At 40.6% G+C, this 16,818-nt stretch overlaps 2 protein-coding genes across 2 annotated transcripts; one reads left to right on the top strand and one right to left on the bottom strand.

Moving 5' to 3' along the window:
- The first annotated feature begins 3,104 nt into the window (after positions 1-3,104).
- Positions 3,105-4,807, top strand: LOC133832597 (uncharacterized). Its single transcript, XM_062262918.1, has 2 exons — positions 3,105-3,970; positions 4,066-4,807. Exons 1-2 carry the CDS (start codon positions 3,105-3,107, stop codon positions 4,805-4,807), a joined length of 1,608 nt encoding a protein of 535 aa, XP_062118902.1.
- Positions 4,808-12,660: 7,853 nt separating this feature from the next.
- On the bottom strand, positions 12,661-15,127 carry LOC133805679 (uncharacterized). Its single transcript, XM_062243846.1, has 3 exons — positions 14,221-15,127; positions 13,350-13,460; positions 12,661-13,087 (listed from the first exon to the last, which is right to left on the bottom strand). The coding sequence occupies exons 1-3, from the start codon at positions 14,863-14,865 to the stop codon at positions 12,932-12,934; spliced, it is 912 nt and encodes a 303-aa protein (XP_062099830.1). The 5' UTR covers positions 14,866-15,127; the 3' UTR covers positions 12,661-12,931.
- Positions 15,128-16,818: the final 1,691 nt, after the last annotated feature.

Genomic DNA, 16,818 nt, shown 5'->3' on the forward strand with positions numbered 1-16,818 from the left:
CCGCGTAGGACTGCGCCAGGAACTGTCCCGCATATCCCGGAATCGTTTGAGAGGCGGGATGAGGAGCCGGGGGCCACCCGAAGGCCTGGATCTGGGCTTCCTCCCAGTTGATGAACCCTTGGGCCCTCCTGATGAATTCTTCCAAGGTGGCGGCCTTGCTGCGCTGCATGTCATCCCAAAGGGGGGACCCGGCCCAGATCCCGGACTGCAGTGCCACCAGGCGCTGTCCGTCGTCGACTTTCGTCTTGGAGGCTTCTTCAGTAAAGCGCTGGATGTAGGCCCTCAGGGTCTCTGCGGGGAGTTGCTTAATATTTGCGAGGGCGCTAATTTGCATATCCATCCTCATGGCGGCCACGAACTGCTTTCGAAACGCTGACTGTAGCCCGGACCAGGATTGGATGGACCCCGGTTTAAGCCTCTTCCACCATTCTTCGGCGGGACCGCCCAAAGTGATCGAGAAGTAGAGGCATTTTCCGTCGTCGCTGACATGGGCCACTGTCATGAGTCGGTTGTACCAGGACAGATGGTCCCTGGGGTCGGTATTTCCAGTATAGGCAGTGAGGCTTGGCATCTTGAACCCCTTGGGGAGTACGACGTCCAGGATGTGCCTCGCGCATGGCTCTTTATCCTCTTCATCGAAGTCAGTGTCCGCGCCTTCTTGCTTGCGGACCAGGCGATCAGTGACCTTTTTTAATGCGGCCATCTGCTCCATGAGCATCTTGGCCATGCCATCCTCCAGGGGAATTCTCTCGTTCCTCCTGTCGTTGATGTTGTTCCTGAGGTCGCCGTCTCGAGGGAGGATTTTTTCCTTGCGGGCCCGCTCTTTCCGAGCGTTCAGTCCATCACGTAAATCTATCCGGCAAGTGTCATCCCCTGAACTGAGGGCGTGACGTTCCTCGCGGCAAGGCCGTTCTCGACGGTTCTTGTTAACCGAGGCACTTGGGTGCAAAGGCCTTTCCCGCCCGTTTGGCCCTGGGGCGTGCCGGGGCTGTGTATTCCGCGGCCGCGTCCCCTGAGGATCGATCGGATGGCCTCGTCCTGGGATGGGGCGCACCTTCTCTTTCCTAGGCAGCGGCCGTGAACGTGCCCCGACTTTCTCGATGGGGGTGGTCTTCTCCCGGGTCTTCCGTCGCTCCCCGTCCGGGCCTCCCGGAGCCATTTCGGAAAAAGGCTCCGGGGGATGGACCGGGCTGGCACCTCTGGGGACCCCGGCTTGCTCTCGGGGAGCAGGTTGATGCGTTTCTGGAAGTGGGCCAGTTGTGGGGTTGGCTGCCGGACCCTACGCGGCCATGAGTGCCTGCAGGGCTTAGAGAGACTCTTGCATCCGTCGATGCGCCTCCGCCTGCTCAGCGATCCTGGCTTCCTGATCCAGAACTTGCTGCCTTAGTCTGGTCACCTCCAAGTCTTGCTGATCGCCGTGGGGGGTCTTGGGATCTGCAGCTTCGTCGTGGTATTCCCCTTCATTTTCCTCTTCATAATACTCATCCTCGTTTTCCACTTCGTATTCTGTCCCACCCTCGTAGTCCTGTGACTCGTCTTGGTGAGATGTTTGAGGAGGCACGTCCTTGGGCAGGTCCTGAGGAATATGCTGCGAAGGCAGCGGGTCTCCGTTGCCCTGCTCTAGATTGGTAGGGTCGAAGGTGGTGTGTCGTGTGTTCACCATCGTAGTAAAGGCCTGACGTTAGCACTAGCTTCCTTCAGCTCTCAATGAAAGCACCAAACTGTTAACCGAGATTTTCGACAACTTTATTAATAACTAATATTTACTGATAATAATAATGAAAGCAGACGATTAACACAGGGTTTTTACGTGGTTGGGGCGTTAACTAGCCTTAGTCCACGAGTCTATATTATTAGAGCTTGAAGAAGCTTTTGCAATGGAGTTTTCTCTCTATATTTTGACAGAGTTCCTGTCCTTTTTCTGGAAGGAGAGACCCCTTTTACAGCGTTCTGTAGCTTATATTTATAGGCTTAGGGGAACACCGGGTCTGGGCCGAGTCCGACCCAGGCCCATCGGAGAAATGAATGTCTGTGGCCTTTCTAGTGGAGGCCCAATACAAAAGGTACAAAATACATAAATTCCAAGCCAGCTAAGGCCCAACAGGTTGACCTTAGGGCTACATATCGCCCGACAAAACGGCGCTTTTGGTCTGACCACTTTGAGTCACGAGGCCGATTCAGGGGACAAGACCAGTCAGAGTACTTGGCTGCGCAGACCTGACACATTGGCATGCAATCTCGAGGTGGCCTTTTCTGCAGGTGAAAAGTGGGGACAACGCCCACGTGGAGTGAGGCGGCTTCAGGGTCTTGGGCGCTTGGCCCCTTCAACCGGGGGTGAGGTGATCCGGGTCCATTTACCTTCGTCCCGCTTCGTTTACCACAGGCCCGGACCATATCAGGGTCCGGGATCTGGACGCGTAGGCCGCGGTGGTCCGAACGCTTTGTACACCGCCCGGACTATCGTCACGGAGGGCGGACCCGGAGGGACATTTCGGACCCCTCCAACGGGCCCAGACATGAATCCCCGGTCCATACCCTTCCCCTTGGACACTCTCCATACCAAGAGGCCTCGGGCCGGGCCCGCGTGCCTACATGGCCCCTGACAATGGGCCTGGCCGAAGGCCCCAAGCCCATGCAGGAAATGGGGATAACAAAAAATATTATTTTAAAGTTTTCAATAAAGTTATGAATTTTTCTCATGTATGTTCTCTTCAAGGTAGAAGTTATGTCTAGTAAGGTTAATGATCTAAGTTTTAGAAATAGTTGCGTCATTACAACATTCATCTGTGTCCGGACCATAGTAGATTCCCGGAGTCAGCCAGCCAGCCTCAGCAGCTGGACAGCAGCAGATTCCAGGAGCCAGTCAGCCAGCCACTGGACCCAGACAGCAGCAGGTTCCAGGTGTCAGTCAGCCTACCGTTGGAGCCAGCCAGACCATCATTGGAGCTGGTTAAAATATACCTGAGCAGCAGACAATCGGATTGAATCACCCAGCCATGAGCGAGCTAGCCCGCCACACCAATAATAACTCACTTCCAATCCAAGATCTTGAGCTGGCTCGTAAATTGGTTGAGATGGAAGCACTCATCTAGCAGATTCCTAGAATGTCAGCCCCTATTAAAAAGAGTGCAGCATGCTACTACACTGACTCACCTTTCGTCGATGATATAGCCATGGTCGAAATGTCGAGAAAGTTCAGCTTCCCCCACATGAAGATTTTTGATGGAACGTCTAATCCCGATGATCATATCGCTCAACACAGGCAAAGAATGTTCACCGTTGCCATCCCACGCGACATGAGGGAAGCATGCATGTGTAAGGGGTTTGGTTCCAGTCTAATTGGACCAGCCCTCCAGTGGTATACTAATTTACCTAATAATTCTATTTCTACTTTTGAACAATTGATTGACACTTTTGTTGAGCAGTTTGCCAATAGTAGGAAACTTGAAAAGTCTGCAGAAAACCTCTACATCATAGTTCAACGACAGGGTGAGCCCTTACGAGATTACGTAGGCTGCTTCAACAAAGAGAATGTGTCTATAATCCATTGTAATCAGGACATAGCCATCTCAGCCTTCCGCAAAGGACTCCGATACGACTCAGACCTATACAAAGAACTTACCAAGTATCCTTGGAAGACGATGGAAGACGTTCTCGCCAAAGCCTGGGCACAGATCAAATGGGAGGAGGATGAAGCTAACTATTATCACTCTTCTCCAAGGAAAGACACTCGAAGAGACTCAAGGGTAGACAGACGGCAGAGTGAGAGACGATCCGAGCCATACCCATATCCTAGTAGATCTGAGAACAGAAGGAGGGAGTACAATCAGTCGTACGAGACACGTCTCCGAGATGGACCAAAGATACCAGAATACAATCTTTCAATCTCACCAATTGAAGTCGTTGGCTTACTGAAAGGACTCGGAGACAAAGTGAAATGGTCAGAAATGATGAGGACTCCATTTGACCAGTGAGACAAAACAAGATGGTGTGAATTCCACAATGACCACGGTCACCAAACAGATGAGTGCATTACCTTAAGACTCAAAGTATCCAACCATTAAGACGTGGTCACCTGACTAACTTGCTCACAGACAAAGGAAAACGAACATTCCAGCAGGAGGCAAACAAGTCAGTCATCCGAAGAGAAGTAACCCCGCCGAAGCCACTTACTCATGAACGGATAGTGAAAGTAATAATTGGTGGCTCTGAGGTAAGCGGAGTCACCCATTCAGTAGCCAAAAGACATGCCAGGCATACCAATTGGATCAAAGGAGAGTCCAGTGGGACAAAGAAGAATACCATCAACCTACCAGCTCAAACCATCAGTTTCTCAACAACAAAGTTAACCAGACTCCTCAGCCCGCATCACGATGCTCTTGTTATTGCACTTTACATTGCTAACTGCCTTACTAAACGTATACTTATTGATAATGGCAGTTCAGTTAACATTTTATTTTTAAGTGCTCTTAGGGAAATGGGGATAGATGAATCAAAGATCATAAAAAAGACTACAATCCTCACCGGTTTCAGTGGAGAGCAAAAGAACACACTAGGAGAGATCGAGCTACCTGTCTATGCCGAAGGAGTCAATCTGCACACAAGATTCCTGGTAGTAGACTCTCCGTCTGGTTCTAACGTGATACTAGGTCGACCATGGATACATGAAATGGAGGCAGTCCCTTCAACATACCACCAAGTTCTAAGGTTCCCAACTAAATGGGGAGTAAAAGAAATCAAAGGCCAGCAGAAGGACTCAAGAGCATGTTACCAGACTACCATAAATGCCAAACCCGCTCAGTTATAGCAATTACAGCAAGACAGATTGATTGACTCCCAGATGGACCAACTAGACGTGGAGGAGCTAGATGAAGTTCAGATACATCCGGACTTCCCAGACCACAAAGTCTAAATCGGATCACGATTGGACCCTGACATCGGAACTAAACTCATTGATTTTCTATCTGCCCATTATAATTGTTTTGCTTGGTCCCATGCGGACATGACTGGAATTGACCCCAAAGTAATTGTCCATAAATTGCATGTTGATCTAGACAACCCACCAAGGAAGCAAAAAAGAAGAAAATTCACCCCTCTAAAGAAACAAAGCCATTAACAAAGAAGTTCAAAAGCTCATTGATAATGGGTTCGTGAGGGAGGTGCATTATCCCGACTGGTTGGCCAACGTAGTCATTGTGAAGAATAAGAATGGAAAATGACGAGTCTGCATTGACTTCACAAACCTCAACAAGGCCTGTCCAAAGGACTCATTTCCATTACCACACATAGACATGCTGGTAGCCGCCATAGCCGGTCATGAACTTCTAAGCTTCATGGATGCATACTTAGGATACAACTAGATCTTGATGCATCCAGACGACCAGGAAAGATAGCCTTCATGACCAACTTGGGCATATTCTGCTACAAGGTTATGCCATTTGGACTGAAGAACGCAGGAGCGACTTACCAGAGATTAGTCAACAAGATGTTTGTCGACTTGCTGGGGAAGATGATGGAATCTACATTGATGACATGCTCGTCAAATCCCTCATTGCAGAGGACCATATCAGTCATTTAAAACAATCTTTTAACATTCTTAGAAAATATAACATGAAATTGAATCCTATTAAATGCTCTTTTGGTGTAACTGCAGGAAAATTCCTTGGATACTTAGTAACTCAAAGAGGAATCGAGGCTAATCCAGCACAGATAGAATCAATCAAAAGGATACCTTCCCCAACATGCATAAAAGACGTATATAAGTTAATTGAACGCATCGCAGCGCTCAGCCAATTCATCTCGAAGTCTTTAGAACGATGTCACCTCTTCTTTAATACATTAAGAAAATAAAAAACCTTTGAGTGGACAGCTGAATGTGAAGACGCACTAGCCCAACTAAAACAGTACCTAACCAGCTTGCCTTTCATCTCAAAGCCAAAAGACAATGAGACACTATTCATCTACCTAGCAGTATCCGAGACGGTAGTTAGTGCGGTCCTAGTATGAGAAGAGGAAGGCAAGCAATCTCCAGTCTACTATGTAAGCAAAGCCTTGCTTGATGCAGAAACCCGATATAGCCAGCAGGAGAAGCTTGCACTAGCACTCATCCACGCAGCAAGGAAGCTACGCCCATACTTCCAGTGCCATCCAATAGTGATCCTGACCACCTTCCCACTCAAAACAATCCTTCATAAATCGGAACTATCAGGCAGACTTACTAAGTGGGCGGTAGAGCTCAGCGAGTACGACATAACATATAAGCCACGGACTTCCCTCAAATCTCAGGTATTAGCTGACTTCATTGCAGATTTTACACCTAACATGCATGTGCAGGCAGAAAAAGAACTTTGTTGTCTAACCGAGGGATAGTCAGCCAGAATCTAGAAGTTGCAAGTAGACGACTCAAGTAACACTAGAGGAAGTGGACTTGGACTCGTCCGGACTTCACCCCAAGGTGACGTAATCGAACAAGCAGTCTGATGTGTGTTCAAAGCTACCAATAATGTAGTCGAATATGAAGTAATAATAGCCGGACTCGGACTAGCCAAAGACATGGGAGTCAAAAGGATCGTGATCTTCAGTGATTCCCAGTTGGTAGTCAACCAAATGCAAGGTAGCTATCAAGCTCGGGATAACAAGATGACAACCTACCTCAACATGACCAAAGAGTTGCAGTCAGACTTCGACGAGTTCACTATCAACTAAGTACCAAGAGGGGAGAAAAATCATGTAGATGCATTAGCAAACCTTGGATCCTCAATCCAGACAACCGACCCTAATATGATACCAATAGTATATCTCCAATGACTAGTTTTCTGGAAAGATGAAGAAGGACAAGTTAGTGACATCTCCAACAATCGAACATGGATGACTCCAATAGTCGAGTACTTGGAGCGGGACATACTTCCCGAAGATAAGAACGAAGCACGTCGGGTCAAGGCTCAATCAGCCCGCTTCACTATTATACGAGGTAAACTCTATAAACGTTCTTTTTCTGGTCCATATCTGAGATGCATTAACCCTGCAGAGGCCAAATACGTAGTGGCTGAGTTGCATGAAGGAGAGTACGGCAACCACTCTGGAGGACGAAGCTTGGCGCACCGTGCCCTAACACAAGACTACTATTAGCCAACTATGCGAGCCGACTCCTCCGACTATGCAAGACGATGCGACAAATGCAAAATGTTCGCTTAAATATCCCACCAACCTCCAAAGCGTCTCATCTCAATCACATCCCCTTGGCCATTCATGAAATGGGGGATGGACATAGTAGGCAAGCTTCTAACCGCACTAGGACAGAAGGTGTACATGCTTGCAGTATTGACTACTTCAGAAAGTGGATCGAAGCAGACTCATTGCACCAAGTCAGAGACAAAGAAGTAAAGGGCTTTCATTTGGAAGAATGTAATATGCAGGTATGGAGTACCAAAAGAGATCGTGACTGAAAATGACTCTCAATTCATCAGTTTCGACTTCCAAGACTTCTGCAAATTTTGGAATATCAAACTCAGCTTCTCCACGCCAAGGTATCCCCAAGCAAATGGACAAGCAAAGTCATCCAACAAGACTATCATGAACAACATCAGGAAGCGCCTTGAAAAAGCTAAGGGAAGATGGGCTGGCGAGTTACCAGGAGTCCTATGGTCCTACCAAACCACAACCAGGACTTCGACGGGAGAAACACCTTTCTCATTAGCTTACAGGATGGAAGCAGTCATCCCTACTGAGAGTGAATTTCTGATAGCCAGGTATAAGCTGGCGACAGACGAAGCAAATTGGGAAAACATGTGCCATGAACTTGACACCTTCGATGAAAGAAGGGACAAAACACTCTTAAGAGTCTCGGCCTATCAACAAAGCATAGCCAGACATAAGAACAAGAACATCCGCACTCGGACATTCAAAGTAAGAGATTGGGTACTACGAAGAGTGTTCCAGAACAATAAGGAAGCGGGAGCAGGTAAGCTCGCCCTGACATGGGAAGGTCCCTACCTGATCACAAAGGTAGTCAGACATGGAGCATACAAGCTATAAACTAAAGAGGGACGCGGAATTAACAACAGCTGGAACGCTATCCACTTAAAATAGTACCACTTTTAACTCAATCCAGTCTTCTTTCATTTTCTTTCATCAATGATCTCACGGGATCTTCATTCAAGCAACATACTGACACTGTCATGCAGGAAGTGTCAGAACTACATTTGGGCTTAATCCCTGCAAAGGGTATGTAGGCAGCTCCACGGAGCACAACCCCCTATCACAACCATTTTTTTTTACATATACTACAAACAGATTAAATAACAAATCTAAATATAAATTGACTAAGTAAAATCATACTTAGATTGGAGGGAATAAGATGCTAATACTTCATAAGTCATACAGCCAACTGGCATCCGATACAAAATAGAACGCTAACATAAGCTACAACTAGTCAGGATACAACAAAAAAAATAATAGAAAAAGTCTTGAATACAACACTACATAAGAAAAGGTCCATAGAACAACTAAAAATACATAAGATGGATAAACTTAGTCATCCCCCAACAGGGAACTTGAACAAAGGAGGAGTCATTCATTCGAAACTAGGTCATGACGCCAAAAGAAGTGGCTAACTCTTCGGCCCGGGTCATCTCTTCAGCCCTCATCCTCTCCAATTCCTCGAAATCTGCAATGTACTTAGGAATATCCCAGCTATTAGTCTTACCATCTCGAAACTCACTGGCCATTACGACACGACACTGGATCTCAGCCTCCAAGCCTTCCTCAAATGAATGCAAGGGTGAAAAAAACAAACTCCCCTCATATAGTCATATAACTCCACTAGATGGGGGCCAAGTGTTAACTATCAAAAGGCCTTACCAAAAGGTACTCAACTCTCCCTAGGAAACACCTAAAGTTTCAAAGACAAATGAAGTTCACGAGAAGTAGGCCACTCGACCACTAGACAAATCACTCGGCCAAATAGGCTAGCCACTCGACCATGTAGGTCATCTCTCCTAGGCACATGGGCGTCTCGACAAACCACTCGGCTAATGCGCACAATTCAGTCGGCCAGCATGTGTGATCCACTCGTCCTGTTTCACTCGGTCACTAGGCCACTCGGCCACCTAGCCACTCGGCATACTCAGCCGCTCGACCCACTCGCCCCACTCGGCCACTCAGCCTACTTGATCACTCAGCCACTCGGCCACCTGCCCACTCGGCCACCTGCCCACTCGGCCTACTCAGCCACTTGGCCACCTAGCCTCTCAGCCCACTCAACCACTCATCCCACTAGCCACTCGGCCCAACCATTTCACTCAGCCACTTGGACACTCGCCCCGTTTGGCCAGGTAGCCTTAAGGTTCCATGGTGCTTAGAATTCAACATTATAGACTCTCTAGCTAGAATAAATTCTAACTAGAGAGTGAGGGATAAACTATAGTGGACAAAATTTATCTACAATTAAAGCCCAACTAGTCAGCCAAACTAGCTTGCCAGGCCCAATAAGCAAGTAACACCCCCAAACCAATGTAAATGGGCTCAGCCATCCAAACGAGCTAGCTAGTACCCAGGCCCGATTCTGGGTGCATTCAGTCAGTCAGGGACATTGAAGCAGTCAAAATACATGCCCCTCTTCCCATGAAAATCGGAGGGAACCACTAAGAACGGGTCAGACGGGCGAGATAAGCAAGTGGAGAACGGAAAGAAAAGAAAGACTATAAAGAAGACCCTCAAGGGTTGAGAAGAGATATCAGACAACCATTTTTTCACTCTACTTTATTCTCTTACTGAAACGAAGTACTACTCTCTCTAGGCGATCCAGTCAAGCAAGTTGAATCAGTCAACCTAGTCTGACCCGACCGGACTTGACCCGATTGTTGAATTTCGCCATCATCTCTGTCGTCACTCTGACCATCCTACTACTCATCCATCCATCATTATATCATTATTTTCGTTATAGTTTTGTTACTTTCAATTAGTTTTCATTACAATCCGACTAACTTGACCGTTTGAGTCTCTTTGGCTGACACCCCACTGGTGCTCCCAATTGAACTCTTGTCTCTCTCTTTGTTCTTGACAGGTTGTCGGTGCCCATCTAATCAATTGTAGGAAATCACATCTACAATTACCCATTCACATTTTCATTAAATTTTTTTTTCTTCAGATTTGAATGTTCCCCTTAGGGTAACTGGTTACCTATTCACATTTTCATTTTTTTTTTCTTTCCGAATTTGGATGTTTCTACAGGGTTACTAGTTACACATTTAAGTTATATATATATATATATATATATATTCCACATTTGGATGTTCCCACTAGGGTAACTAGTTATTCATTCACATTTTCATATAATTTTTTTTTCTAGATATGAATGTTCTCATCAAGGTAACTTGTTACACATTCATATTTTTATATTTTTATTGTTTTTCTTTTCAAATTTGGATATTCCTATAAGGGTTACAGTAAAATAAAATAATAAAAAAACCAATTTGAATTTTTTTTTTACATATAATAGAAAAAATTATTAAAAAACAACTACAATAATAAAAGATAATAAATAATTAAATAGTAAATTAATTATGTAATGTTAAAATCAATGTGTGAATAAAAGAAAAAAAAAATAGAAGGAGAAAAGAATAAGTACAAAAAAGAAGAAAAAATGGAAGGAAAAAAATGAAGAAAAAAGAAGGAAAAAAAATAGAGGAAAGAAAAATAAAAAATGTGAAGAAAAAAATAACAAAACAAAAGAAATGATGGAGGGGAAAAAAAACAGATGAATAAATAAAAAGAAGAAGAAGAAGAAAAATAATGGAAAAATAGAAGGAAAAAATTAGTAGAAAAAAAAAGAAAAAAAAAACATAAAAAATGGAAGAAAAAAAAGAAAAAAAAAAAGCTCATATGTGTGAAAAAAGAAAGAAAAAATTAGAAGGAGAAAATAATCAATACAAAATTAAAAAAAATAGAAGGAAAAAATGAAAAAAAAAATGAAAGGAAAAAAAATGAAAGAAAACTGAAAAAAAATACAAATGAAAGAAGAAAAAAAATAGATAAATGAATAAAAATAAGAAGAATAAGAAGAAGAAATAAATAAGGGAAAAAAGAAGAAAAAGACTAAAAAAATAATAAAAAATGAAGGAAAAAATTAAAAATAAAAAAAAATTACATTCAAAATCAAATAAAACATAACTATGATAAAAATATGGCATAATTATATATTTTTTCAAATTTATAGGAATGAAAATACCATAAATATGAACTTCCAAATCAAAAAGCTATAAAAAGTAGAAAAATTAAATATCCATATTTTTTTAAAAACAACCTAAAAAAAACCCTTAAATATGAAAAAAAAAATCATTTTTTTTATTTTATTTGGCTAGAGAATAATGGTGAGAATATTACCTCATTTTTTATGTTGTTTGAGTTGAAAATAAGTATAAAAAGATTTCACATACACATTGTTAATTTTTTTTAAAAAAATTATTTATTATTTATAGCATCTGGTCTTCTTTTTGGTCTCCTTTTTTCATTATAGTAAAATCATGAATTTGTAATTTTTTTTTTTTTGGTATTTGCGGCATAAATACAAAATATTTCACACTTGTTATAGTCAAATACCTAATCTTTTATTTTTATGGAAAAAATACACAATGTTCAATATATGTTAAAGATAAATACCTAATATTTTTTCTTTGCGACAAAAATACCTAAAGTTGTTAAAACATTGCTTATGTAAGTACCTCCCCTATTAGAGTTGTTGAACATGTTGACTGAGCAGACATTTATCACTCTGTAATCGGTCAATTTCATAATTTCTTTTTTAAAAAAATTGATTTGAAAAATTAATTATAAAGACATTTAAAAAATTCTAATTTAAAAAATACATATTTTGATGACAAAAATACCCAAATTACGGAGTTATACATATCTGATGAGTCAACACTTAACAACTCTAACATAAAAGATTATGACGAAAGCAATGTTTTAGTAATTTTGAGTATTTTTGCGACAAAAAAAAATATTAAATATTTATTTTTAACATATATTGAACATTTGCTACTTTTGTTGCAAAAATAAAATATTAGGTACTTAAATGCAATTTATGCCGCAAATATATATTTTTTTTATAAACATAAATTTGTAATATTTAATGTAACTAAATTATGTCGAATAGCGTGCATATTTATATGCTTTTAAAAAATCTTTCATTCCACTAACTAATAAATTAATTTAATACAAACAGGAATTTTAATAAATGTTTATGTTTTGAGATATTTACATTGTAATGCAATTTCTTTCTTTCCTTTTTTTTTGAAAAAATTATTTAGAGGTGTAAATTTAATGACTTTCTTTGGTAAAGCTTTTTCTCCTTTTCTTCAAGTGGCAACAACACTTTACATTGTAAAATACGCACTTGTACAGAAATGAGTGAGAAAAGATGTAGAAAAAGAAAAAAAATGAAATTAATGTCATCCCCTTTATTTACTTGTTACATACAAGGAAGTTTAATAGGATTTTCTGACTATTTTTTCTATTTCTTAAAAAAAAAACCAAAAACTGAATAGAGTTTCCTCTTTTTTTTTTTCAGTGGCCTTTTTATGTATGGATGAAGACATACATAAACCTGGTCAGTGGCCATTCCCTTTAGAGGGATGGAAAAGAAATGAAAAGAAAAAGGAAGAAAAAGAACCATTTGTACATTAATTGGTACAAATACAATTTTATGTCCAACCAGGAAAGCTTATTCTCATTTCTTTGGGCTCCCTTTTAACCTCCCGAATGACATATACACATACATTATAAATCTAACTATAAATTTTCATTTGACTGAAAATACAAGGCCGCCAAAACATAGACATTGAAGTGTCTAATTGCCTCAGTGAAAGCTGCATCCACTAACTGGACTGTTCATTATATATAAGTCGATACCCTTATAATACCTATCCAAAGCTTATACTTGGTAGGCTTCCTTCTGTTTTAAACCATCTGCCCGTGAATCCTGTATTTCAATTCTCTCTTTTTCTTTATTACGATCTTGTTTGGTTTCCCATAATTTTCCAGTCTTTGCAATTGCTAGGATTAACTCAAGTTGTTTTCGCTGCTGCTCCTGCATATTTCAGTCAGTGCAACAAATTCAAATCATACAACCCATATTACAATAAATCAACAAAACAAACTAGAACTGGAAAACATTAGCTAGAAACACAAATATATATTACTCATGGAAATAGTATTTATGTACGCCAAAACTCAAGTAAGAATTTCTCAACCCACTGGTGTGTGCTTCCAGAGATATTATATCTTAAAAACCAATTGTTAAAAAAAGCTAGTAGTTAAGTTCATTGCCATAGGAGATAGCGTTGTCTCACCTGCATAGCCAGCAATGCCTTTTGCATCTCACCAAGCTCCTTCTCCAGGTTGTCCTCTTGGATTGCTAATGCTTGAGTCGCCTCTGAATTTTTTTGGGCCAAAGCTGCAGTCTTCAGGCACAAACATAAAACTTTATCAGATGAGCGCAATACAGTTCCCAAAAGAAGGTTGAAGCATTCATATTCCCCAATCCAAATTGGGTGTGAAGGCTGAAGATTCTGTACTCTAATCTTCTCATCTTAAAGCATTTTCTTGACAAAACTATATTCTAATCCTGTCATGGCAAGTGTGGTTCCGTGCCTTAATCACTGAACACAAACACAGAATTGAAAAAACTAACTCCTAACAAGGATGAGAAAACAAAGGCTTCAGGAGGACATGACAAAGATTCTCAAGTACACATGCAAACCAAGAACATCTGAATAGGCATTAAAATCATAATTTGGCTTTGACATTATCATTAACTAAATTAAATGCAAAACAAAAGCTGCTATCCTAATGTACATCATAGAATGGGACTATGCCCAATCTATTCAAAATTTCAGACAATATTGATGCAAGTTTCCCTCTTCCCTATCCAAACATGATAATTGCAATATTTAATTGTATTCACACACAAAAAATCCATCCTTATTTAACTTGCTCTTTTTTGGTTACTCCCTTAATGTTTATATGAACAAGCCATAAACAAAATTCAAAATATATGAGAACATTGTGGAATTTTCCATGGAGTATAAATGTTTGTTAATAGAATCCCTACTCACTATTCTCAAGGAAAAACTTTATTTTTCATTCCTTAAAATATACTTGCATGAACTATGGTTCGAAGATAAACACTAAACTTATTAATAGCTTGGAAAATATCAATACCTCAGCAATGGGATCTTTCAGAGTCTTTCTTGTAACCCGAAACCGAATACCCAATTTCTCCAGCTGCCTAGACATAACCCGAATCATCGTCGCGGAATTCTGCAAATCCTCCTCTAATTTCTCAATTCTCTCCAGCAAATTGACCTCCAGCGTACCTTTTACCGACCCGGCGCAGAACCTCCGCCACTGCCGCCTTCGAATCCAAGCCCCAATCCCGACTGCGGCCACCAGAACCACAATCCCAGAAGCAAAGAGTTTGCTCCCCATTACATCCATTACTGCCTTTTTCGAGCTCGAAACCGCGAAATTGACCACGAATGAAATCGAAAGAATTGCGGATGAGAAAATACACAGGCTTTCAATGACGGCGAGCAAGTAGCCGAAATCGATGCCGTTATCAACGTCATCGCCCCGTAAATCTCCATCGGATTCAAATGCTTTAAGTTGAAATCGCTGAGTCCTTAGAGAATCAAGACAGCAAGGGTTCGAAAGCTTCTTCGAGATACGGAAATGCGAGGCGTTGGTAAGGTGACAGGAGGCGATTGGGAGAGAGACGAGAGTAGGGTTCTTAGGAGGAATCGCATTGAAGTAAAGGGTCAAACGTGGAGGCGAATTAGTGAAAAGATGCCGAGAAGTAAAGGACATTGTTTCTAGATATGAATTGTGTAGGTGTGTTCAGAGGTTGGGATTGAGCTAGAGGGGTTCTGATTTTGGTGAATTTGGAAGAACAGAGGAAGACGCCATTGTTAGGGTTTTGCAGTTGAGAAGGCGAGGAAGGATAGCTGGTTGTTGGGACGGAGAAGAGAGAAAGACAGAAGAAACACTTGGCGATAAGTTCGATAAGTTTGCTAACGGCGGATTGTGTTCTCTTTTTTGCTAACGGCTTAGTTATTGAAGGGAGAAAACTTCATTTATGGCATTCAACATGGTGTTATAATGGGTATATATTTTTGTACAGTTTGTTTTGTAATTTTTTTTTAAATGATTCAAATATACTTTAAATTCAATTTTAATCGGAGTTTCTTTTTAACTAAATTCCCAAATAATTTATCAAACTAACACTCATAATAAAATCATAATCATTCTACCTAACAACTAGTGATTGACCCAATAATTGGTTAAAATGGCACAAATTTTTTTTTTCAAAACAAATAATACAATAGGTTAAAAAATTAATTAAAATTTTAGAGATTAATTTTTACGAGTAACGACTATCAAGAAATCTCAAGCATTACTTAAAAATAATACATATTGTCATGAAATTTTAGAATAATAAATCAATTTTTCATCTCGTACATTTAAAGTTGTCCTCAGACGGATTTCATATTTTGAAAACGATGGATAATAAGCTCATTATCAATAGCATTAAATGCATCATTCTCAAGATACACAATGAGTCTATCATTCAACCATTGATCTCCCATTTTGTTACACATTTGATTCTTCACAATGTTCATTGCAGATAATGCTCTTTCTACCGAAGTTGTTGCAACTGGAAGCGTTAATGCCAATTTAATAAGCAAATAAATCAATGGATGTACCTTATCATTTTTTGTCTCAACTAGTTTCTTAGAAAGATCAACCATCCCTTTCAAAGCTTAAAACTTGACATGAGAACATATATCGTCAACATAGGTTTGAAGTTGATATTCTAGTACCTTTATATCCATTGTAGAAAAATCACATGGATAAAGTTGAGCATGACAGATTAACTTTCCCTTGTCAAAAGAAGAAAATGAATTAGTTGGAGATAAGCAAGCTAAACAAAGTAGCAACTCAGTATTAACCTCATTAAAATGACTATTTAGCTCTTGTAGTTGTAAATCTATCACTGTATTGAAAAAATCAACATGGAAATAGTGAAAATTTGTAAGCTCTGAAGCCTTGCGTTGCGATTTCCCTTGAGGACAATACATATGATTCATATCAAGAACATCAATATCAAACTTCATGCAAAAATTAGAAACTTCTTCTACTAAAGAATCTCATCCATTGTCTCTCATCATTTGTAGTTGTTTCTTGCATATTTTGACTAAATCCATTGCATTCACAATATCTTGATCACCTTTTTGTAAGACTTGTGACAACTCATTTGTGATCCCAAGAATATTCTTCACCAAATGCAAGCTAAAGAGAAAATCATATGTTTGCACCATTCGTAACATAATAGCTGCTTCATATTTTTGCTAACTATTCAATCTATCATTTGTAATTTCCTCAAGCACATCAATAATAGACGAAAACATGATAGTAAAGCTTACCAAAGTACCAAAGTGTGATCCCCAACGTGTATCACATGGATGCTTGATTCCAATATCTTGATTTTGGCCTCTTCCACTCAAAAGTTCTCCACCTTTTAAGGCTTCGATGACTGTGAGAGCTTGTTTTTCCCAGAGAATGTCATGACACTTAGATGAGGCTCCAACAACATTCACCACATTAGACACTACAGTGAGAAAAATACCTATTTTTTTTTATAAAAATATAAATCGTTATATATATATAAATTGTTTATGAAACAAGTATTAGTAGAACATGAATAAAAAGGAAAATACATATTAAATCATGTTTCTTTGCCACACCCAGGAGTGCTAATTG

Source organism: Humulus lupulus, chromosome 1, assembly GCF_963169125.1.
Source record: "Humulus lupulus chromosome 1, drHumLupu1.1, whole genome shotgun sequence".
NCBI lineage: Eukaryota > Viridiplantae > Streptophyta > Magnoliopsida > Rosales > Cannabaceae > Humulus > Humulus lupulus.

Excerpts from the sequence above, each read along its gene's own strand:
- LOC133832597 (XM_062262918.1), top strand. The coding sequence starts at position 3,105 with ATGTCAGCCCCTATTAAAAAGAGTGCAGCATGCTACTACACTGACTCA. Across the intron at positions 3,971-4,065 it reads ATGAGGACTCCATTTGACCA|ACGTGGTCACCTGACTAACT; the intron begins GTGAGACAAAAC and ends CCAACCATTAAG.
- LOC133805679 (XM_062243846.1), bottom strand. The coding sequence starts at position 14,865 with ATGTCCTTTACTTCTCGGCATCTTTTCACTAATTCGCCTCCACGTTTG. Across the intron at positions 13,461-14,220 it reads TGAAAGATCCCATTGCTGAG|ACTGCAGCTTTGGCCCAAAA; the intron begins GTATTGATATTT and ends TTGTGCCTGAAG. Across the intron at positions 13,088-13,349 it reads AGGCATTGCTGGCTATGCAG|GAGCAGCAGCGAAAACAACT; the intron begins GTGAGACAACGC and ends TGAAATATGCAG.